At 44.5% G+C, this 24444-nt stretch overlaps 1 protein-coding gene across 5 annotated transcripts in view; it reads left to right on the forward strand.

Annotated features, from left to right (window-relative positions):
* The window catches only part of EVC2 (EvC ciliary complex subunit 2), a 163413-nt gene that overhangs the window by 43081 nt on the left and 95888 nt on the right, over window positions 1–24444 (forward strand). For all 5 annotated transcript variants that reach the window (XR_009601162.1, XR_009601163.1, XR_009601164.1 and 2 more), the window contains exons 8-9: window positions 3246–3380; window positions 6000–6139. Coding sequence is in view for 2 of the 5 variants with exons in the window: in XM_042251640.2 (XP_042107574.1) it covers window positions 3246–3380; window positions 6000–6139 (275 nt within the window). In the remaining 3 variants the exon portion in view is untranslated. The remainder of the gene's footprint in view (window positions 1–3245; window positions 3381–5999; window positions 6140–24444) is intronic.

Genomic DNA, 24444 nt, shown 5'->3' on the forward strand with positions numbered 1-24444 from the left:
CACAACTGAAGTGATTTAGCAGCAGGTATGTATAAAATAAACAATAAATTCTGGAGGGCAGAAGTAGTGAAAAGAGAGATGGAGGAGGAAAATATTGGGCTTTAGTTTCATGACGTTTCTTAGTAAGAAGACAAGAAATATTCTCTAAATTTAATGCCATAAAAATTGAGTTTCAACTTTTCAAAGTTAGGCAAAGATAGCTAACTGAATATAACTATTAAAATTGGGAGAAAGTGTAAGGAGGGATATAAAGCCTTTGGGAGGTAACAAATCCTTCCGATTTTTAGGGTAAAAATTCATGACCTAAATCACATCTGTCATAGCAGGAATTCATAAACAATGTGTAATGTTGATAAATCGAGAAATAAAGATGCATGTGTAATTTTTAGCATATTTAAGTTAACTAACCATTCTGGGTCAGTAAACTATAGAAACTAAAACCAGTATCTATTTAAATATCTAACCCTGTGGGAAGTAGAGTTAGAAGAGGGTGCAGAAGGTCACATAGGTTATTCACTTTTCTTTTTAAACCCTTGCCTTCTGTCAAAAACCCCTTTTTCTTCCACTGGCATGCATGTGTTACCCTGCTTCTCAAAATTTATAAAATGGCTGAATGATTGCCCATTGTATGGATAGAATAATTTATAGAATCTTAAAATATTTAACCATTCTCCACATTGTGGAGCATTTAGGAAACATCCACATTTGTAATTTTATTTAATGTTCTTAAAAACAGTCTTATATGTAAATAAATCTTCTGTCCATATCAACCAACCTGTGTGTAAACTTTTTTTTTTTTTTTACTTTATTTATTTTAATTGGAGGCTAAGGAGCGGGATGGGGAGGGAGGTGGGAGGGGGATTCAGGATGGGGAATACATGTAAACCCATGGCTGATTCATGTCAATGTATGGCAAAAACCAATCTGTGTGTAAACTTTTATGTATAGCTTTGAATTATCTCCTGAGGCATGAACCCTGGATGTGAGGGGTGGACATTTTAAAGACCCTTGTTAAAGACACAGACATTTTTTCCCTTTCAGTTTTGAGTATAGACATTTTGGTAAAAACTCAAGTACCATCAAAATGGGAGGCTCTCTCAGGCCACGCCTATTTTCTTTTCTTTTTCTTTTTTTTTTAGCTATTTAATTAATTAATTTATTTCAGCTGCACCAGATCTCAGTTGCAGCATGCAAACTCTTAGTTCTGGCATTTGGGATCTAGTTCCCCAACCAGAGATTGAACCCGAGCCTCCTGCATTGGGAGCATGGAGTCTTAGCCACTGGACCACCAGGAAGTTCCCAGGCCTGTTTTTGAGATAACCTTCTGATGAAATGAGTGGTTAATGGCCACTACATAGCACCCCCCTTTCTGGACCAGTGGAGTCGCCTTGGGTCACCCAGCCCACAGGGGAAGGCAGGGCAAAAATCACATTTCGTGAGCGACTTTCACAGTCAGGCCCTCTTCTGATGACTTTGTTGGATTTTGTTCATGTTTCTCGTTTAATCCTCAGCACTCCCTTTGGAGGGCTCTCATCTCTGTCTTACAAGGGAAGAGCAAAGGCAAAGAGAGATGAAGTGAGAACTTCCCCTGGCTGTCCAGTGGCTAAGATGTTACCTTTCAATGCAGGGGTGCGGGCTTGATCCCTGGTTAGGGAGCTGAGATCCCACATGCCTTGCAACCAAAAGGCAAAATATAAAACAGAAACAATATTGTAACAGATTAATAAAAGACTAAAAATGCTCCGCACCAAAAAGAGAGAGAGAGAGAGAGATGAAGTGATTTCCTCAATGCCACATGGGCACGAGGTAGCAGAGCTGGGCCCCATGCCCAGTGGTCTGAGTCTAGAGCCCAAGCTTCAGCTGCTGTGCTGCTCCAGGCCCTTGTCTGTGAGAAGCGTGTAGTCTGGGTCAGCCCTGGCCAGTGCCCACAGGAAGAGCATAATCACACAAGGGAGAATGCATCTCCATCTTATTAGCTTCTAGCATGTAGCCTGGTACCCAGTGGACACCCAATACATATTTGTCAATTGAAATATAAGAGTCAAACTTTGCATGCAGCTCCTCTGTGTTTTTATTTGATTTACTCTCCCTGCTGTGGGAAGTAATGTTTTTATCCCCATGTTACAGATAAGAGAACTGAGGTTCTCAGAGGTCAAGTCCCTGGCCCCCAAATATTGTCACCTTCCAGCTCTTTTGATAGAGGAGGCATTCCAATTCAGGTCTGTAGGATTTGAAAGCCAGAGCTGTCCTCATTTTATTCAAAGTGTCTTTGGGAGGATTCAAGGAGTTAGTTCTTGTGAAACCTTTAGCCCAGGGGGTCTCAGAGAGTGGCCCCTGGTCAAGAAGGACAGCAGCAACCCCTGGGAACTTGCTAGAAATGCTTCTTTTTGGTTGCTGCCCAAGGTCTGGTGACGCAGAATCCCTGAGGGTGGAACACAGACCCTGCAGGTGATTCTGACGTGAGCCCTGATGTGAGAGCATGACTTTGGCCCCAGGCCTGCCGCATGCTGAGTGCTTAGGAAAATGGCAGCTGCTGCTGTCTTGTATCACGTTCTGGATCCCAAAGAGATGGTGGAGGGAGGAGTGGAATGTGGGGGGAGTCTAGAACTTACTGCTTCTCACAGTTGTTACTTGGTGTTGGCCACTCCTGGCCCATTGGTGGATCCACATTAGTCCCAGGATGTCACAGAGTGGAGCCCGGAGAAAGCCGTCCAGGAGAGAGTATGCTTGGCACATTGAATGAAGCTCGCATGAGTTCTGCAGCCCACCCTGGATGGTCCTTTATTGGGCTGCCTTCTGCTGTGTGATGCTGCCCCTGCCACGTGCATCCTCCAGAGTGACCCCGACATCCAAAGTGGGCTCCAACACTAATGGGTAGTGGTCCCAGGGCCAGGGGAGTGGACAGCCTTGAGGGAAGTTGAGGGCACTATGGATTCTTCCTCTGTCCTGTGCGAAATTCTGCCCAACTGGGAATTTAACATTCCTGAGTGCCTGTGATGTGCCAGCCTTGGGGTGGATGGTCCTGTCATGTGCAAGCCTCCATGCTCAGCTCCTTGAAGTGCTTGGGCCCAAAGAGGTTCAGCAGTGGTCCCAAGGAAACCAGCTAATAGGAGGCAAAGCTCCATCCAAACCCAGGCTGGTCTCACTGACTCTGTTCTTATTCTTCTCTAACTCAGTCGTAACTTGCCTTGAAAGATGTGAAGTGTGACCACGAACAGATCTGTTTCTCTCTCTTATCCCCACAGGTTCTGCCAAACCACGGCCTCCACGCAGCAGGGTTCTGCGTGGCCTTCATCCTCTCCCTGGTGCTGACCTGGGCTGTGCTTTTCTTCATGGTTCGATACCACTGTGTGAAGGGAAGCTCGCTTAGCAGACATCAGGTGGGAATCCACGCACATCTTCTTCCTGGAGGGCAGCTGGTTGGTGGTAGATGTGGGGTTCAAGTTTATCCCTCAACTCTGCATGGATGTCAGGACCCCTGGGGAACTGTGATGCATGCTCACAGCTAGGCCCTCCTGCAGAGACTCGGACTGCTTTCCTGGGAGGCATCCCCATCATCCCTGGATGATTCTAACCAGATGGCACTGAGTGCCTGCCTGTGTGGCCCACTGTGCATTCATGCCACACCCTGATTCAGGTCCTGGTCTGCCCTTTGTCCTCAGGATGAAGCCCAGATGACTTAGCATGGTTTATAAAGAGAGCCCTCTGTGGTCCAGCTTCACACCCCAACATCCCGCTCTAGACGATGACTGCTGAGCTCTCCACACTCAGAGAGGATGCTTCTGTAATCCTCCCTCTGCTCTTCAATGAGCAGGACTCTGACACGTCCTGTAAGACTCATCTCTGGCCTTGCCTCTCCTTGGAAGTCGTCACTTGGCCACTTCCTGGCCGAGTCAGGGGCCCTCCCTCTGGGTTCCTGCCCTGGCTTCTGGACCACCCCCCTCCCCATTGTTTATCCTCATCTGTGAACTCCTCACTCTCTGTGTTCCTGTCTTGGTCTGTGTTCCCACAGAAAGCACACCCTGAGACCAGGATCCGAATGCAAATAGTTTATATGGAAACTGACCCCAGGAAATAAATGTAGGGGATGGTGGAGTGAGGTGGGAAGGAAGGCAGCCAGTCAAGCTACCACTGGGGGTACCAGGCGCTTCTTCATCCCACCTGGGAACTCGGGACAGTGTAGAACCAGCCTCAGAGTCATCCTGCCTGAAGGGAGAAAGAGAATGGGTATTGAGTTATGAAATGTTGCTGGTTGAGGACAGGGGTGGGGAGGGGGCCAGGACAAAGGCCCTATTTCCCTGACATGGGCTCTGAAGGCCAGAAGGAGCCTTCAGGGAAAGAAATGTAGGTCTTGGCTGGCAGATCTTGGGCTCAAAGGCATGGAAGAGCAAGGGCAGGGGTCATGGTTGGAGGACTGATGCTGGCTGCTGTAATCCCCATTGCCTGGCAAGGAGCCTGGCACTTGGCACTTAGTGAACATGTGAAGGAATGAGACTCCACCATCACCCTGCAGCCAATCAGAGGATGGACAGACGGAGGCAGGGAAACAAGTTGCTGTCCTCGGATGAGAAGTCACTGCTGGGAGTGAGCACCCTGAGGTTCATTTCTGCAGGACCATGGATGCTGGGTGACTGTCACCCAGAGGTCCAGCAACTTGAAAGGAACATTTGTCATCTTTTTCCTTCTCCGTGTAGTGAGAAAACTGAGTCCAGTAAAGCTAAACAGCCCTCAGGTGGCCAAGTATAGGCTGAGACCTGGCTTCCAGAGACACACCCCGCCTCTGGAGGCTGGTAGTCCTGACCTGTTGTTCGTTTTGTCTCTACTTCCTGGAGGGGAGACTTGTCATTTCATAGTGAGGTCAACCCACAATCTCCTTGACAGGCAGAAGTGACGAAAAGAAAAATGGCCCATCTAATGAGACATTCTACTTACTCTCCCAAAGCTGTTATCAATCACAGATGAGCAAGACTCTCCCTGCTCTTTCGATGAAGGAGCAGAATTCATTTCTCGGAAATTAAAGGCTGATTGTTACAACCAGGGGAGGAAAGCAAAGTGTGAATTTGATTTAAGATCTGAAGACTCTAGTAGTATTTTTTTTTCCAACATCACAATATGAAATCTTTCCACATTAAAAAAATTTTTTTTTTCTTTGTGGTGGTGACCAAGGAGAAAATGTGTTATAAAGCAGAAGGTAGCCTTCAGAGTTAGGTAGACTTCAGGTCAAATACCATGCAGGCTCTTTATGAACTGTGTAAACTCTAATAATGTCATTTTCATCTCTCTGAGCTGCGTTTTCCGTGTATGTAAAGTGGGGACATCAACACATTTTGTGTAACATTTTCATGATATAACTCATACAAGGCACAGAGACAGAAATTCTTAAATGTTAGTATAATTATTATGCATTTTTGTGGCATTAGTAATGTCAGAGAGCAACACAGATACATCATCTATCCAATTGAAGGACTGAGCTTAATTATCTCTGATGTCACTTCCATCTGACAACTCTATATTCTGATTAGAAACCAACCAGATCCATGATGTTGAAGTCCATCTGCCATCTCTTAATATTCTTCTGCACCATGACGATGGTGATGGTGATGGTGATAATATGATGGTGTTGGTGGCGATGATGGTGGTGATGGTGATATATGATGGTGTTGGTGGTGATGATGAGGATGGGGGAACAATGATGATGATGCTGATGGTGAAATATTTGTATTAGATCTTTATTGTTATAAAGCTCTTTCTATCCCCTGCTTTGTTTTATCCACACAACAAGTCTGTGCAGGGCTACTGGAATTATGATTCCATTTCTTTGATGAGAAAATGAGGCCCAGGAAAGTACAATGTTCTGCCTGAGTCTTGCCTGCTCACCACCAGTGGTGAGGCCAACTAGGTTCTCTGATCACAGATCCCCACATTCCCCCATGACTTTTCCAGCATGTGACATTCACAGGAAGGCCCGCTCAATTGTTGTTCCTGAAATTCTCTTGAAGGTTCAACATCACGAAAACAAGCTGGAGCACTCCCAGTTCACCTCAGCTGATGGTGTGAATGAAGATCTCGCTCTCAATGACCAAATGATAGACATTCTGTCTTCTGAGGACCCCGGGAGCATGCTTCAAGCCTTAGAAGAGTAAGTATTCTGAGTCCCATTATATTTCCACGGATATCATGAATGTTCTATCTACAGCAGCATGAGAGCAAACACTGAGTGTATTTCATTCATTAATTCATCCTCTTATCATTCATTTGTCACTCAGTAGTCATAATCTTTGGAAGAAAAGTTATGACCAATCTAGACAGCATATTAAAAAGAAGAAACATTACCTTGCCAACAAAGGTCCATATAGTCAAAGCTATGGTTTTTCCAGTAGTTATGTTTGAATGTGAGAGTTTGACTATAAAGAAAGCTGAGCACCGAAGATTTGATGCTTTTGAACTGTGGTGTTGGAGAAGACTCTCAAGAGTCCCTTGGACTGCAAGGAGGTTCAACCAGTCCATCCTAAAGGAAATCAGTCCTGAATATTCATTGGAAGGACTGATGCTGAAGCTGAAACTCCAATACTTTGGCCATCTGATGCGAAGAACTGACTCATTGGAAAAGACCCCGATGCTGGGAAAGATTGAAGGCAGGAGGAGAAGGGGATGACAAAGGATGAGATGGTTGGATACCATCACTGACTCAATGTACATGAGTTTGAGTAAGCTCTGGGAGTTGGTGATGGACAGGGAAGCCTGGCGTGCTGCAGTCCATGGGCTCGCAAAGAGTCTGACCTGACTGAGCGACTGAACTGAGCTGAACTTAACTGAGTCATAATCAAACAACTGCCATGCCCTGAAGACTATGCTTGGTATTTAAGAAAAAAGACAGAACATAGTGTGAGCTGTGAGGCAGTCTGACCTAGTGGGAAGACAAACACAGAAATTGAAGTGATCATGAAAATTTGATGAGTACCATGCTAAAATTGGGGCTCGCTGAGCACAAAAGAAAAGGTAATTACCTCTGAGCAGGTCATAGAAATGCTTCCTAGAGGAAGAGATATTTTAACTAATTCTTGAAGATTTTCAAGTAGATTAAGAGAAGAAAGGCTTTTCAGGCAGAGGAAAGACAGGGCAGATGTCAAGACAGGAAATGAGCAAATTATATGTTTGGTGAAGTGTCAGTAACTCAGTATGACTGATGTGTAGATTGGCGTCTTGAGTAGTGTAGTGAAGGAAAGGAAGTGACATTGAGAGAGAATCCAGACCAGGTGATATGACTGTTGGCTAAACTGGGTTCAGTTCTTTTCTTTTTGTCTATTTAGTGATTTATTAACCTTCAAGGACCAAGATCTAAGTATTTTTATTTTACTTTTTTACTTATTGAGTTAACTTTAGTTTATAACCTTTTTAAGTTTCATGTGTACCACATTATATTTCTACCTCTGTATATATACAGAAGTACAGTATATTTATGTAAATATTTAATATTTTATATATGTATATATAAATAGAGGAAAACAACAGAATGAGAAAGACTAGAAATCTCTTCAAGGAAATTAGAGATACCAAGGGAACATTTCATGCAAAGATGGGCTCAACAAAGGACAGAAATGGTCTGGACCTAACAGAAGCAGAAAATATTAAGAAGAGGTGGCGAGAATACACAGAAGAACTGTACAGAAAAGATCTTCACGACCAAGATAATCACAATGGTATGATCCCTCACCTAGAACCAGACATCCTGGAATGTGAAGTCAAGTGGGCCTTAGAAAGCATCATTATGAACAAAGCTAGTTGAGGTGATGGAATTCCAGTTGAGCTATTTCAAATCCTGGAAGATGATGCTGTGAAAGTGCTACACTCAATATGCCAGCAAATTTGGAAAACTCAGCAGTGGCCACAGGACTGGAAAAGGTCAGTTTTCATTCCAATCACAAAGAAAGGCGATGCTAAAGAATGCTCAGACTACCATACAATTGCACTCATCTCACACGCTAGTAAAGTAATGCTCAAAATTCTCCAAGCCAGGCTTCAGCAATATGTGAACCGTGAACTTCCAGATGTTCAAGCTGGTTTTAGAAAAGGCAGAGGAACCAGAGATCAAATTGCCAACATCTGCTGGATTATGGAAAAAGCAAGAGAATTCCAAAAAAAACATCTATTTCTGCTTTATTGACTATGCCAAAGCCTTTGACTGTGTGGATCACAATAAACTGTGGAAAATTTTTCAAGAGATGGGAATATCAGACCACCTGACCTGCCTCTTGAGAAATCTGTATGCAGGTCAGGAGGCAACAGTTAGAACTGGACATGGAACAACAGACTGGTTCCAAATAGGAAAAGGAGTATGTCAAGGCTGTATACTGTCACCCTACTTATTTAACTTCTATGCAGAGTACATCATGAGAAACGCTGGGCTGGAAGAAGCACAAGCTGCAATCAAGATTGCTGGGAGAAATATCAATCACCTCAGATACGCAGATGACACCACCCTGATGGCAGAAAGTGAAGAGGAACTAAAAAGCCTCTTGATGAAAGTGAAAGTGGAGAGTGAAAAAGTTGGTTTAAAGCTCAACATTCAGAAAACGAAGATCATGGCATCTGGTCCCATCATTTCATGGCAACCAGATGGGGAAACAGTGGAAACAGTTTCAGTCTTTATTTTTTTGGGCTCCCAAATAACTGCAGATGGTGACTGCAGCCATGAAATTAAAAGACACTTACTCCTTGGAAGAAAAGTTATGACCAATCTAGATAGCATATTGAAAAGCAGAGACATTACTTTGCCAACAAAGGTCCGTCTAGTTGAGGCTATGGTTTTTCCTGTGGTCATGTATGGATGTTTTCCTGTGGTCATGTATGGATGTGAGAGTTGGACTGTGAAGAAAGCTGAGCGCTGAAGAATTGATGCTTTTGAACTGTGGTGCTGGAGAAGACTCTTCAGAGTCCCTTGGATTGCAAGGAGATCCATCCAGTCCATTCTAAAGGAGATCAGCCCTGGGATTTCTTTGGAAGGAATGATGCTAAAGTTGAAACTCCAGTACTTTGGCCACCTCATGCGAAGAGTTGGATTCATTGGAAAAGACTCTGATGCTGGGAGGGATTGGGGGCAGGGGAGAAGGGGACAACAGAGGATGAGATGACTGGATAGCATCACCGACTCAATGGACGTGAGTTTGAGTGAACTCCGGGAGATGGTGATGGACAGGGAGGCCTGGCGTGCTGCGATTCATGGGGTCGCAAAGAGTCGGACATGACTGAGTGACTGAACTGAACTGAACGGATATATATATATATATATATATTTATTTATTATTTATATGTGTGTATATATATATATATATATACAGAGAAGTAGAGTATCTATGTGAGTATCTACAGCATGCTCACCACCAAAATTTTAGTTTCTATCCATCACCGTAGAGTTGATCTGCTTTATCCATTTCATCTTCCCCCAGCAGCTTCCTCTCTACTAACCACGATTCTGTTCTCTGTATCTACGAGTTAGTTTTTGTTTGATTTTGTTCATGTGTTTTGTGTTTTCGTTTGTTTTCTATATTCCACAGATGAGTGAAATCATATGGTATTTTCCTTCTCCATCTGACTTATTTCACTTATATAATACCCTCAAGATCCGTCTGTGTTGTTGCAAATGGAAAGATTTCATCTCTTTATGGCTGAGTAGTATTCCATTATCCATTCATCCGTTGATGGACATTCATTATCCATTCATCTGTTCAGGGCCATTCATCTGTCATCCATTATCCATTCATCTGTTCAGGGCCATTCATCTGTCATCCATTATCCATCCATCTGTTCGTGGGCATTTAGGTTGCTTCCATAACTTGGCAGTTGTGGGTAATGATGCAGTAAGCGTGGGAGTGCATGTATCTTTTCAAGTTAATGGTTTCATGTTATTTGGTAAATACCCCAGGGTGGGATAACTGGATCATATGGTGGTTCTGTTCTCAGTTTTTGGGGGAATCTCCAGACTCTTTTCCATAATTGCCATTGCTGTTTAGTTTCTCAGCCACGTCTGACTCTTTGTGACCCCATGGACTTCAGCACACCTGGTTTCCTCGTCCTTCACTATCTCCAGGAGTTTGCTCAAACTCATGTCCATTGAGCTGATGATGCTATCCAACCAACATTCCCACCAACACTCACTGGATAATAGTCATTCTAACAGGTGCAAGGTGATATCTCACTGTGGTTTTAATTTGTGTTTCCCTAATAATTCATGCTATTGTTTTCACATGCCTGTTAGCCATCTGTATATCTTCTTTGAAAAATGTCTATTCAGTTCCACCCATGTTTTAGTGGGTAGTCTTGTTGTTGTTGAGTTGTATCAGTTCTTTATATGTTTTGGATATTACTGCTTATTAGATATAATTGCTTGCAAATATCTTCTCCCATTGAATAGTTTGTTAATTTTGTTGATAGTTTTCTTTGCTGTGCAGAATCTTTTTAGTTTGCTGTAGTCCCAGTTGTTTATGTTTGTTTTTGATTCTTTTGCCTGAAGAGACATACCTGGGCAGATGTTGCCAAGACCCATGACCAAGAATGAACTGCCTTTGTTTTCCACTAGGACGTTTATAGTTTCAGGTTTTACCTTTTAGTCTTCAGTCCATTTTGAGTTGATTTTGGAGCGTGATGTGAGGTAGTGGCCTAGTTTCATTTCATTCGCATGTGCCTGTTGAGCTTTCCCAACGTCATTTATTGAAGAGACTATCCTTTATCCGTTGTATGTTCTTTGCTGCTGTGTTGTAAATTAATTGTCCATATGTGCATGCAGTTATTTCTGGGCTCTCAGTTCTGTCCCATTGATCTGTGTTTTTGTGCCAGTACTCTGCTGTTTTGATTACTGTAGCTTTGTAACATAGTCTGAAATCAGGGGTTGTGATACCTGCAACTTTATTTTTAGTTTTTCCTCAGGATTGCTTTGACTGTTCAGTCTTCATGATTTCATATAAATTTTAGAATTTTTGCTCTATTTCTGTGAAAAATGTCCTTGAGGTTTTGATAGGGATTTCATTGAATCTGTAGATTACTTTAGGTAATATGGGTATTTTAACAAGGTCATCCTTTCAATCCACTAGCATGGAATATCTTTCCATTTATTTGAGCCTTCTTCAGTTTCTTTCAACAGCGCTTTGTACTTTTCACTGTGCATGTCTTTTCACCGCTTTGGTTAAATTTATTCTGAGTTATTTTATATTTTGTGTTGTAAAAGTGGGATTTACTTCTTCATGTCTCTTTCTGGTAGCTCATTGTTAACATATAGAAATGCAACAGATTTTTTTGGTGTTAATTTTGTACCCTGCAACTTTATGTGTTTGTTTATTATTTCTTTCAGTTTTTTGGTGGAATCTTTAGGATTTTGTATATATAAAGTCATATCATCTGCAAATAGTGACAGTTTTACTTCTTTCTTTCCAATTTGTATCCTTTAGTTTTTTTCTTGCCTCATTATTCTGGCTAGGACTTCCAACACCATGTGAAATAATTTCTCCCTTTGTGGGTGTGTGTCTGCTCAGTCACTTAGTCATGTTCTACTCTTTGCGACCCCATGGGCTGTAGCCTGCAAGTCCATGTAATTTTTCCTGGTGAGAACTGGGATGGGTTGCCATTTCCTCCTCCAGGACATCTTGTTGACCCAGGGATGTAACCCATGTTTCCTACATTGGTGGGTGGGTTCTTTACCACTGAGCCATGAGGGAAGCCCCCATTTCTCCCTTTAAGTCTGTTAATAATTGTTTTATATATGTTGGTGCTCCTATGTTAGGTGCAAATACATTAATAACTTTTATATCTTCTTGATAAATTTTCACCCTCATAATAATATGCTGTCCATTTTTGTCTTCAAGTCTGTTCTGCTTGATATGAGTATGGCAAATCTGTATGTAGGCCAGGAAGCAACAATTAGAATTGGACATGGAACAACAGACTGGTTCCAAATAGGAAAATGAGTACGTCAAGGCTGTATATTGTCACCCTGCTTATTTAACTTCTATGCAGAGTACATCATGAGAAACGCTGGGCTGGAGGAAGCACAAGCTGGAATCAAGATTTCCGGGAGAAATATCAATAACCTCAGATATGCAGATGACACCACCCTTATGGCAGAAAGTGAAGAAGAACTAAAGAGCCTCTTGATGAAAGTGAAAGAGGAGAGTGAAAAAGTTGGCTTAAAGCTCAACATTCAGAAAACGAAGATCATGGCATCCGGTCCCATCACTCCATGGGAAATAGATGGGGACACAGTGAAAACAGTGTCAGGCTTTATTTTTTTGGGCTCCAAAATCACTTGCAGATGGTGACTGTAGCCATGAAATTAAAAGACACTTACTCCTTGGAAAAAAAGTTATGACCAACCTAGATAGCATATTCAAAAGCAGAGACATTACTTTGCCGACTAAGGTCAGTCTAGTCAAGGCGATGGTTTTTCCTGTGGTCATGTATGGATGTGAGAGTTGGACTGTGAAGAAGGCTGAGCGCTGAAGAATTGATGGGTTTGAACTGTGGTGTTGGAGAAGACTCTTGAGAGTCCCTTGGACTGTAAGGAGATCCAACCAGTCCATTCTGAAGGAGATCAACCCTGGGATTTCTTTGGTAGGAATGATGATAAAGCTGAAACTCCAGGACTTTGGCCACCTCATGAGAAGAGTTGACACACTGGAAAAGACTTTGATGATGGGAGGGATTGGGGGCAAGAGAAGAAGGGGACAACAGAGGATGAGATGGCTGGATGGCATCATGGACTCGATGAACGCGAGTCTGAGTGAACTCTGGGAGTTGGTGATGGACAGAGAGGCCTGGCGTGCTGCAATTCATGGGGTCGCAAAGAGTCAAACACGACTGAGACTGAACTGAACTGAACTGACACACCCTTTTGGGCCATCATTTGCTAACAGTAGCATCCTCTGTTCCTTCGCTTTGAACCTGTGTTCGTCTGTAGAGCTGATGTGGGTCGCTTGGAGGCGGCATGTAGTTGAGTCCTGTTTTTTAATCCATCCAACCGCTGTATGCTTTTTGATTGGTGAATTCAACCCAGTTACATTTAAGGTTGTTATGGATAGATGAAGACTTAATACTACAATTTTGTTTTCTGGTTGCTCAATCTCTCCGCTGTGGTTTTTTTTTTTTTTTTTCTCCTTGTGTTTCTGTCTGCCATTTTGATTTGATGGTTTTCTCTGATGTTTTCTCAGTGTCCTCCTTTTTATTTTTTGTCTTTCTCTTCTAGATTTATGTTTTGTTGTTACCATGATGTTTGTGTAAAACTTCTCATAGATAAAATAGTCGTCTTTTCCTGATGGGGATTCCCATGGCTCAGCAGTAAAGCATCCACGTGCAGTGCACAAGATACAGGTTCGATCCCTGGGTCAGGAAGATCCCCTGGAGAAGGAAATGGCAACCCACACCAGTATTCTTGCCTGGAGAATCCCATGGACAGAGGAGCCTCGTGGGCTACTGTCTGCAGCCGCTGCTGCTAAGTCACTTCAGTTGTGTCTGACTCTGTGCGACCCCATAGACGGCAGCCCACCAGGCCTCCCCGTCCCTGGGATTCTCCAGGCAAGAACACTGGAGTGGGTTGCCATTTCCTTCTCCAATGCATGAAAGTGAAAAGTGAAAGGGAAGTCGCTCAGTCATGTCTGACTCTTGGTGACCCATGGACTGCAGCCCACCAGGCTCCTCCGTCCATGGGATTTTCCAGGCAAGAGTACTAGAGTGGGGTGCCACTGCATTCTCCGTCTACAAGGTCGTAAAGAGTCAGGCATGACTGAGCACACGCATGCTGATAATATCACTGCCTGGGTTCCATCTTTTTCTTCTTCCCCTTTTATTTTTTTGTTTTCTCAAATTATCCATTTTTATGTTGTGAGTTATGAAACTGAAGTAGTTATCATTGTTTCTTCTGCTTTCCCCCATCCTTTAACCTTTAGCTGTAATAAAATGTTTTAAAACCTATTCTGGGAAAGAGTTACAATTTTCTCATCCTGTGTATCACCTTACTCAAGCTTTTGGCTACTTTGCCTTTTTGCTTCTGGTCAAAAGGATCCTTTCCACCCTTCTTGTAGGCCAGGTCTAGTGGTGATGAACTCCCTCAGCTGTTGTTTGCCTCAGAAAGCCTTTAATTTCTTCTTCATATCTGACTTATAACCTGGCTGGATAGAGTATTCTTGGATGACAGTTTTTATCTTTCAGTGTTTCGAGAATGTCATTCTGCTCCCTCCTGGCCTGTAAAGTATCTGCTGAGAAACCTGCTGATAGCCTAACAGTGGTTCCTTTGAAGGTTGCTGTCCTTTTTACCCTGGCTGGCTTTAAATTTCTTTCCTTGTCATTGACTTTCAACAATTTTAATGTAATGTGTCTTAGAGAAGGTCGTTTTACCTCAAGATAATTAGCTCATAGGCTTGTCTATCTAATTCCTTTCCCAGCTTTGTGAATTTTCTGTTATCATTTCTTTAAGCAAACTCTCTGTTCCTTTCTTCCTCACTTCCCTGGGATGCTCATCATGCTAATGTTACCCTTCCCAAATGAGCTGAATAACTCTCCTAGAATTTCCCTCTTTTTTAACATCTTGTTTCTCTTTCACCTTCTTACCGGTATCATTTCTAGATGTCTATTTTTGGGCTTGCTAATTCTCTCTTCCATGTAGGCTGCTCCATTTCCAATGTTTTCTAATGCATTATTTACCTTGCGTATGAGTTCTTCAGCTCCAGAACTTCTGTCTGGTTCTTTTTTTGAGTTTGGTAAAGTATTCCTCCTGCTTATTAATTTTGTTCCTTGGTCCACTGAACTGCCTTTCTGAGTTTTCTTGTAGCGCACTGAGTTTCTTCACGACAGCTATTTTGAATTCTTAATGCATTAGATCTCAGTATTCCGTGACTCTGAGTTTGGTTTCTGAAGAATTGTCATTTTCTTTTTGTGGTTCTTCGTGGTGCTCGGTGAGTTGTTCCTCTGCCAGTGCACTTGAAGTAGCAAACATCTTTTTGATTGATTCTGAGCTGCCTCTAGATAGACTTAAGAATTAACACTTTTCATCCTTCCCAGGTGGCACTAGTGGTAAAGAACCCGCCTGCCAACGCAGCAGACATAAGAGACGTGGGTTCAGTCCCTGCGTCAGGAAGATCCCCTGGAGGAGGGCATGGCAACCCACTCCATTATTCTTACCTGGAGAATCCTCATGGACAGAGGAGCCTGGCGGGCTACAGTCCATTGGGTTGCACAGAGTCAGGCACAGCTGAAGTGATTTAGCAATAGCAATAGACAGCAGTCCTCCACTGCCCTTGTCAGAGGTGTGGCTCTGTGTCCTCATCATCACGCCTTGTGCTTCTGGTTACTTGGTGCCTTGCTGTTGCCAGCATCACTGGTGCTGCTACCAGGAAGAGGGGCTCTTCTGCCACCTCTAGGAACCCCTAAGTTGCAGGCTCAGCCACTATGGGGGAGGGTTCAGGTGGGAAGCAGCTGGAGTCACATGGGCACCTCTAGCACGTCCAGTGTTGTAAGGTTTATGGGCTCTCCTGCTGTGGGTAGAGAGCTGGGGGACCAGAGTCATGGGTAACTCAGAGGCTGGAGGGACAGGGTCCCAGGTCCGCTGTCATTGCCCAGTTCCCTGTAGCCATGGGCACTGCTGCAGCCAGGTTGTCCTTGTCTGTGCTGCCTCTTCCTGGTGCTACAGGGCAGTATGGGGCTGTGGGCTCATCTGCCAGGGCTGGGGAGACCAGGACCACAGGCATCAACTCTGCTGTTCCCCTGGGTCTGCCTTCTCTGTCTGTTCCTGTGTGTCCACCTTCAGATGTACAGGTGTGTGGAATTCTCTGACATCCTGTTGGGCGAAGACACCTTTGTTGCCTTGTGGGTATTTTACTGATGATAGATTGAAGGGGGAGGCAAAAGGGAATGTCTCACTCCACCATGATGCTGATGTCCTCCACCACAATCCATTTCTTTTTATTTATTGAACCTAGAGTGTTTTGCCTGCATGTATGTTAAGCTGCTTCAGTTATGTTCGACTCTTCGCAGCCCCATGGACTGCAACAAGCCAGGCTCCTCTGTCCATGGGATTTTCCAGGCAAGAATACTGGAGTGGGTTGGCATGCCCTCTTCCAGGGGGTCTTCCCAACCAAGGATCGAACCCATGTCTCTTACATCTCCTGCATTGGCGGGTGGTTCTTTACCGCTAGCACCACTTTGGGAAGCCTTTCTAGTGTTCTATGTATGTGTACTTGAACACGTAGCCAGACACGGTTCTAAGAACTTTACAAATATGTGTAATCCTCATAAGAACCCTAGGAAGCAGGTAACACTCTTTTTGCCACCTTACAGATGAGAAGTTAAGGTTAAGGGGCTTGCTCCAGGATACACGGTAGTCTATGAGAGGACAGGTTTCAAACCCACTCTGTTTCTCCCGGCTGGGCACATGGGTCACAATCTGCTGGCTGACTGTCACTCAGCCCCATAGTGTCCTGCTTAGTTACAAACTCAGAGGCAAAATCGAGCAGCTGAGTGATCCTATCTCCCTGGAAATGGGTGGCTCATAGAGATGGACCCAAGATCCAACCAGAAACAGAAAGTGTGGCCTCCGTATCTTTAGAGGGACTATTCATTGCCTGGAGAGGAGAACTCTGTTGTGTCGATTCCCAGCACTGTGTGGGCTGAGGCAGTGTTCTAAGTAGAGAGGGACTTTCCTCCTGCTTGAAAGGGGGCTCCTTCCCAGCTGAGTGAGTGCCTTGGTGCAGGCCAGGTTGCCAGCTTCACGAGTCCCAGGCTGACTTCACACCCCACTGGAATTAGGCCTGCTAATCCATTTCTGGGTGTCAAGGTTGTGCAGCCATTCAGATGTGATCCTTCATTTTAGCTTAATTCCCTAATCAGAATGCCAAGGGTGACAAATTTAAATTTGCCACACTGTCCGAGAGGGTGGAAAGGGAGAAAGGGGCAGTTACTGCGAGAGATTTGTAAATATCGCTAATGATATGGCACTAGTGGTAAAGAACCTGCCTGCCAGTGCAGCAGACATAAGAGACACAGGTTTGATCCCTGGGTCGGGATGATCCCTTGGAGGAGGGCATGGCAACCCACTCCAGTATTCTTGCCTGGAAAATCCCATAGACACAGGAACCTGGCAGGCTACAGTTCATGGGATCACACAGAGTTGGGCACAACTCAAGCGACTTAGCACTAATGATATTAAGTGGTATGAGCAGATGATTATTAGTGTATTTCATAACTAAAAGTCTGTTTTCTTCCAAAACTTGAAAATGAGTAGTATTGTGGTCCTTTAATGGACCGGAACCTGGTGGTCCGGAGTCAACGATAAGAAAGTGAAAGAGGGAAAGAGACTAATATTCCCTGGGTTATGTAGAAAACCAATAAAGCCCTAGAACAAGGCTTGTACCACTCATGAAGGCACAGGGCGTCCTCTCGAGGAGGTCTTGAAAGCCTGGGCAGGAAAGTGAGGTTGGCAGGTTTCCATGCTCCAAAGAACTTAGTCAGATAGAAAGAGAAAGAAGGACACAGGGACCCAAGTCTCTAGTGGAACAAGGGTGCTTTATTGAACTTTGTGTGAGTATATATACTGTTTTACAAGGTAGCTTTTTCAGCAAAGATAAAGATCAAAAGACCAGACTTACAAGTTACCAAGGAAACAAGGAGTAAGGGGTCATAAGGCCAGAAGACAATCCATATCTTAAGGAAGAGGGTCGTGACTAATCACTTTCACTGTATGGTTGCTTCCTGACCTGCATATAGGTTTCTCAAGAGGCAGGTCAGGTGGTCAGGTATTCCCATTTCTTGAAGAATTTTCCACAGTTTATTGTGATCCAGAGTCAAAGGCTTTGGCATAGTCAATAAAGCAGAAATAGATGTTTTTCTGGAATTCTCTTCCTTTTTCCATGATCCAGCAGATGTTGGCAATTTGATCTCTGGTTCCTCTGCCTTTTCTAAAACCAGCTTGAACATCTGGAAGTTCACGGTTCATGTATTGCTGAAGCCTGGCTTGGAGAATTTTGAGCATTACTTTGCTAGCGTGTGAGATGAGTGCAATTGTGCGGTAGTTTGAGCATTCTTTGGCATTGCCTTTCTTTGGGATTGGAATGGAAACTGACCTTTTCCAGTCCTGTGGCCACTGCTGAGTTTTCCAAATTTGCTGGCATATTGAGTGTAGCACTTTCACAGCGTCATCTTCCAGGATTTGAAATAGCTCAACTGGAATTCCATCACCTCCGCTAGCTCTGTTCGTAGTGATGCTTTCTAAGGCCCACTTGACTTCACATTCCAGGATGTCTGGCTCTAGGTGAGTGATCACACCATTGTGATTATCTGGGTTGTGAAGATCTTTTTTGTAGAGTTCTTCTGTGTATTCTTGCCACCTCTTCTTAATATCTTCTGCTTCTGTTAGGTCCATACCATTTCTGTCCTTTATCGAGCCCATCTTTGCATGAAATGTTCCCTTGGTATCTCTAATTTTCTTGAAGAGATCTCTAGTCTTTCTCATTCTGTTGTTTTCCTCTATTTCTTTGCATTGATCTCTGAAGAAGGCTTTCTATCTCTCCTTGCTCTTCTTTGGAACTCTGCATTCAGATGCTTATATCTTTCCTTTTCTCCTTTGCTTTTGCTTCTCTTCTTTTCACAGCTATTTGTAAGGCCTTCTCAGACAGCCATTTTGCTTTTTTGCATTTCTTTTCCATGGGGATGGTCTTGATCCCTGTCACCTGTACAATGTCATGAACCTCTGTCCGTAGTTCATCAGGCACTCTATCTATCAGATCTAGTCCCTTAAATCTGTTTCTCACTTCCACTGTATAATCACAAGGGATTTGATTTAGGTCATACCTGAATGGTCTAGTGGTTTTCCCCACTTTCTTCAATTTAAGTCTGAATTTGGCAATAAGGAGTTCATGATCTGAGCCACAGTCAGCTCCTGGTCTTGTTTTTGCTGACTGTATAGAGCTTCTCCATCTTTGGCTGCAAAGAATATAATCAATCTGATTTTGGTGTTGACCATCTGGTGATGTCCATGTGTAGAGTCTTCTCTTGTGTTGTAGCTGCTGCAATTTTCTGATACTGGTGTGTGAATGTAGTAGGGAAATTGAGGTTCACCAAGATTTTATTCTTGTAAATTACTTAGTAGCTCTGGACTTATATTTCTCACTCGGAACTGATCTTATTTTGTCCAAAGAATATTAATCTTTGTATCAAGCATGACCTGAAAGTCCTAACTAGGAAACTAAGTTTTCTCCTCCCTTCCTTCCCCCATCTCTCTGCCCTCCCTCCCCATCCCAACATGCAATTTTTATTGAATGCCAGTTCTATTTCAGGCATTGTGGTTGGATGCTTATTTTGGGACCTGGCAATTATTTACAAAATCCTAGCATTGCCAATTACTTTTAATCTTTCCATCTTGACTTATGTCAGGCTTAGAAACTCCCAGAAAGAAAATGTCACTCAGAATGTCAGGGGCTTAGTATGTATGGGAACCTGTGATGACCTCCCCACTAAACAGATTTTTTTCCCTCCAGCAAATCACTTATCCCATTTGTAATTGTTCCGTGAGGTTTAGCTGGGATTCTAAACATGCTGGTGGTTTGATTGTCACCTCATTTCCGAGACCCATCAGAGCCATAACTTTTCTCTGTTTTGCTGATTTATTTTTCTCAAAGGACATTTCCTTGGTTTGCTTGGTTGTTTATCTTTTACATTGTTTATTCATAGGCTGCCTCAAACAGAGAGGGTTTGAGGAAGGAATATTTCCTCTAATTTTTATCATGCTCCTTGACTATTATAATGGAGGTGGCTCAGCCCCAGGTGGGCTGGGGTTGGGGTGGGGGGTGGGTGGGAAGGAGGAACTGACCAGACTGGCCGGTCCTGGAAGCTTCTGGAAGCATGGCATGCCCACAGAGTTTTAGCTCCTTTCTTGTTCTCGCCCTGACCACCGCCAAGCACCTCATACCCTGATCTTTCTTAATTCTCACAACTCTAACGAAAGAAGCTGATGTTCCAGAAGGTTTATTGGTTTTGCCTGAGGTCACATAAGAGGTAATGGATTTGGTCCCAGGCCTGAGTGCTTTCAAATTCACTCTTCTATTGACAGAACAGCTTTTTAAAGCTTGAGCTTAGGTTTTTCTAGAGAGGAAGAGAAAAATAAGAAAGTAAGTCTAGGTCTGCGTTTATTTCCTCTTTTATTAAATGGAAGCTTATTGCTGTCTTTTAGTGATACCAACATCACCATGTAAACTGCCTCAAAATTTTGTTTTGTATTAAGTGTGTGCTCAAAGAGTATTTGTAAAACCGAGGCTTTTAAATGCGTGTAGAGGCATACCAGAGAGTTACTGTGGCTTTGGTTCCAGGCTATCAAGATAAAGTGAGTTCCATGAATTTTTTTGGTTTCTCAGTGCATAAAAAGTTATGTTTCCATTATATTCTTGTCTATTAAATGTGCAATGGCATTATGTCTAAGAAAACAATGTCTATACCTTGATTTAAAAATACCTTATTGTTAAAAAATGCCTTTGATTTAAAGTGAGAGACAGAACTTCCTCTCTGTTGAACCCTTCAAGGCCATTGTGGAGTTATTGTTTGGCCTCATTTCCATCTTGTTGTGTCTGAGAGAATATGGAGGCCTGAGGAAAGGGAGAGGGGTGATGGAACAGCCAGTCGGTGGTGCAGATGGAACACACACACTGTATTTATCGGTTGGGTTTGCCATCTTGTCTGGGCGCTAGAGTGGTGCTACGAATTGATTCCAGTAGTATCGTCACAGATTACTGATCACAGATCACCATAAGAAGTGTATGACAATGAAAACATTTCACGTGTTGTAAGAATTGCCAGAAATGCAGCACAGAGACGGGAAGTGAGCAAACGGTGTTGGAAAAATGGTACCGATAGAGTTACTCGACACCAGCTTGTCACAAACCTTCAGTCTCTATAAAGCACAGTAGCTGCGCAGCTCAGTAAAGCCAGCCCAAAGATCTGCCTGTTATCAAGTAGTTTTTTTTATGTGCCAATCATATGATACGTTTTTTATATACATACTGCAGTTAACTTGATGGCAAAGATTAGGAGAAGGTGCAAGCCTCCTCAAACCAGACCCCCTGGGATGTTTTGTAATTCTGTCAGATGTCCGTCTTACAGGCTTCATATGTACACAAGGAATCAAGGAGCAAATGAGGGAGACTCAGCAGGACCTGCTGAGGGATTGAGAGTGAGATTTGAGGAAGAAAGTGCCATCAGAGGTGATGCTAAGTTTCAGCCTGACCAACTGGGAGACTGTGATGTTATTTCCTAAGATGAAGGAAGAGGACAGGATTGCATTTTGAGGAAAAGACTGGAAGTTAGTTTTGGACATGGCGACTGAAAGGTGCCTTTGAGACACCCAGATGACAACGTCAAGTGGCGGTCAGCTATGTAGGTCTGTTACCAGGTGGAAGTCTGGATGGAGGTGCCAAGTAGAGGGGGTTGACGGAGGAACCTATGGGGAGGACAGGGAGGGGAGGGAACCAGGATGGTCCCCTAAAGAATGCCAGCATTTAGAAGTCAGAAAGGTAAGAAGAACCCAGGACAACAAGGAGGTCAGGAAAGTCAAGAGAAGGGGGCTTCCAGAAAATAAATGGGATGACGGACCATGTCTAGTATTGCCTGGAGTTCAGTCAAGTGTCTTGCTTTTGGCCGCTGGGATATCACTGATGATCAGAGCAGCTTTGGGGGAGAGGCATAGGTAGGAAGCCAGGACAAGATGAGTAGAATGGCAACAAGATATATGGATGGCTTCTTCAAGGTGCTGTGCTGTGACTGGGAGCAGAGAAATGCAGCTGGAGCTTTAGAAGAACATGGAACCGTGAGAGGGAATGCTTAAGGCTGATGCCAGAGCATCTTAGCATTCTGATGGGGATGGTCCAGCACAAAGGAGGGGAGAGGGAGGGTGCAGGAGAAAGCAGGGATAATTGCAGAGAAGAGGTCATTGAGGTGTGAGGAGATGGAACCAGGGCTCTATTGAAAGTGCTGGAGAGGCATATCACCCATCACACAGGGAAGGAAGACCCAGAGCAAATGCAGGTGCGTGCAGGTGTGTGGTGGGAAGTGTAGGAGGTGTAAACACAGCACGTGCCTTTCTGAAGTTTCTCAAGGAATAACCGCTAAGGACACCAGGGAGGGGAAGTGTGGGGAGCACTGTAGGAAATATGGAGCAGTCCTGCCAGAGGAAGAAGTGGTTTACTAGAGAAACCCCAAAGAATCACTGGGCAGGTGGAGGGCCCATTTGAGGCCAGGGGTTTCCAGCCTGCCTGGAGGAGGCGCCCTCCCCTGCAGAGACCACCGAAGGGTGGTGGTAGAGCCCAGGGCTTAGGAACTCAAGCTCAGCAACCTGACTGCCTGGTGTGGGTCCCAGCTCTGCCACTAGCTCTTGGGTGACTCTGGTTGCCTTATCTATAAAATGGGGATAACTGTGCCTGCCTCATAGGGTGCTAGGACCATGGCCAGCCCCCTGCTCTGCATGGGAAGGGCTTTTCCAGGTGAGCAGGAGAGGGACAAGGGGAGTGTGGTGCCTCCTGTGGCTGCTGTCAGGAAGTACCATCAGCTAGATGGTGCCAAGTAGCAGAAACTTATTGTCCCACAGTCCTGGAGACCGGAAGTCCAAAGGCAGTTCCACTGAGCTGAAGTTGATGGAGCTGCCTCTCTGTAAATCCTCCTGGGGAGGGTCGTTCCTGCCTCTTCCAGCATCCACGGGGCGGGGGCCAGCAGTCCTTCACTTGTGGCCACATCACGGCAGTCTCTGCCTCCATTTGGCTTCTCCTCTTCTGTATGCATCCAGTTGCCCTCTGCCTCTCTCCTAGAAAGACACTCTTGATTGGATTGAGGGCCTACTGGATAATCCAGGATGGTCTCCCCAAGTCATGGTCCTTCACCTACATCTGCAAAGACCCATTTTTCATAAAAGGCTGCACTGACAGATTTCTAGGAGGACCTGATGTCTTTGAATGGCCATTATTCCAAGAAGTGATCAGGAAATCTCAGGAGAATGAGGGAGGAAGTGGAGGACTCATAGGAAGAAGTGAGAACTGGGTTGAAGGGTTCAAGAAGATGAGTCATAGCATTGTTTCTGGAATGTTCCTGAGGGTTCTCTTCAGATAAGGGCCACTGGGGATGGTCTTCTTTCCATTAAGAAGTGGTTGAGGGGCTTCCCTGGTGGTCCATGGTTAAGAATCCACCTGCCAATGCAGGGGACATGGGTTCAATCTCTGGTTGGGGAGGAATCCACATGCGGCAGGGCAACTAAGACCATGTGCCTCAACTACTGAAGCCTGCACCCTAGAGCCTGTGCTGCACGAGAGAGCCCACAGCAATGAGAAACCCACGCACCGCATTGAAGAGGAGCCCCTGCTCGCCCCAACTAGAGAAAGCCTGTGTGTAGACATGAAGGCCCAGCACAGCCAAAGATAAAATTAAAAAAAAAGAAGTGGTTGGTCCAGGGCTCAAATCCGGGTCTCTGACCCGAGGCTAGTGCCCTCTGGTCTTCCTTGTTGCTTACAGACCATTTGATGAAGATTCTTCTCGGACTGAGCAAGAGGAGACTCCCTAGGAGGGAAAGGGGCCCCGATCCAGGTGAGGGTGGCCCTCCCCATGACATTGCACCCCCCCCCCCCAGTCCATTCTGAAGGAGATCAACCCTGGGATTTCTTTGGAAGGAATGATGCTAAAGCTGAAACTCCAGTACTTTGGCCATCTCATGCTAAGAGTTGACTCATTGGAAAAGACTTTGATGCTGGGAGGGATTGGGGGCAGGAGAAGAAGGGACAACAGAGGATGAGATGGCTGGATGGCATCACTGACTCGATGGACATGAGTCTGAGTGAACTCCGGGAGTTGGTGATGGACAGGGAGGCCTGGCATGCTGCGATTCATGGGGTCGCAAAGAGTTGGATACAACTGAGTGACTGAACTGAACTGAACTGACCTGCATTGCCCTCAGTGGGACTGGGACATAAATGGTGACTTGTAGATGGCAGGGGCTCAGAAAATACTTATGGCCTTGAAGAGCTGCACCTCATCACCTCGGGCCAGATGCCCCACTGGAGACTTGTAGGGTGGTAGTGAGTTTTAGGGAGCCAATAAATAACTCCCTCCTCTTCTCTTCCCAAATTCTTTTTTATTTGGCCATGCTGCTTGCCTTGTGGGGATCTTAGTTCCCCGACCTGGGATTGAACCTGGACCCTCAGAAGTGAAAGCTTGGAGTCTTAACCACTGGACCACCAAGGAATCCCCCTCTTCTCAAATCCTAAATATCTTTGAGGATAGCTCATTCCCTTCCCTTTCCTTCCCTCCCTCTCCTTCCCTCTCCAACCCCGCCTTCTTTCCATTTTCTTCCTGTATTGATTAAGCATCTGTTAATAGCTTGTGTAAGTTACTGTGCCACACGATGGGGACACAAACAAGAGCCACTCATTGCTCCTGATC

Source organism: Ovis aries, chromosome 6, assembly GCF_016772045.2.
Source record: "Ovis aries strain OAR_USU_Benz2616 breed Rambouillet chromosome 6, ARS-UI_Ramb_v3.0, whole genome shotgun sequence".
Classification (NCBI taxonomy): domain Eukaryota; kingdom Metazoa; phylum Chordata; class Mammalia; order Artiodactyla; family Bovidae; genus Ovis; species Ovis aries.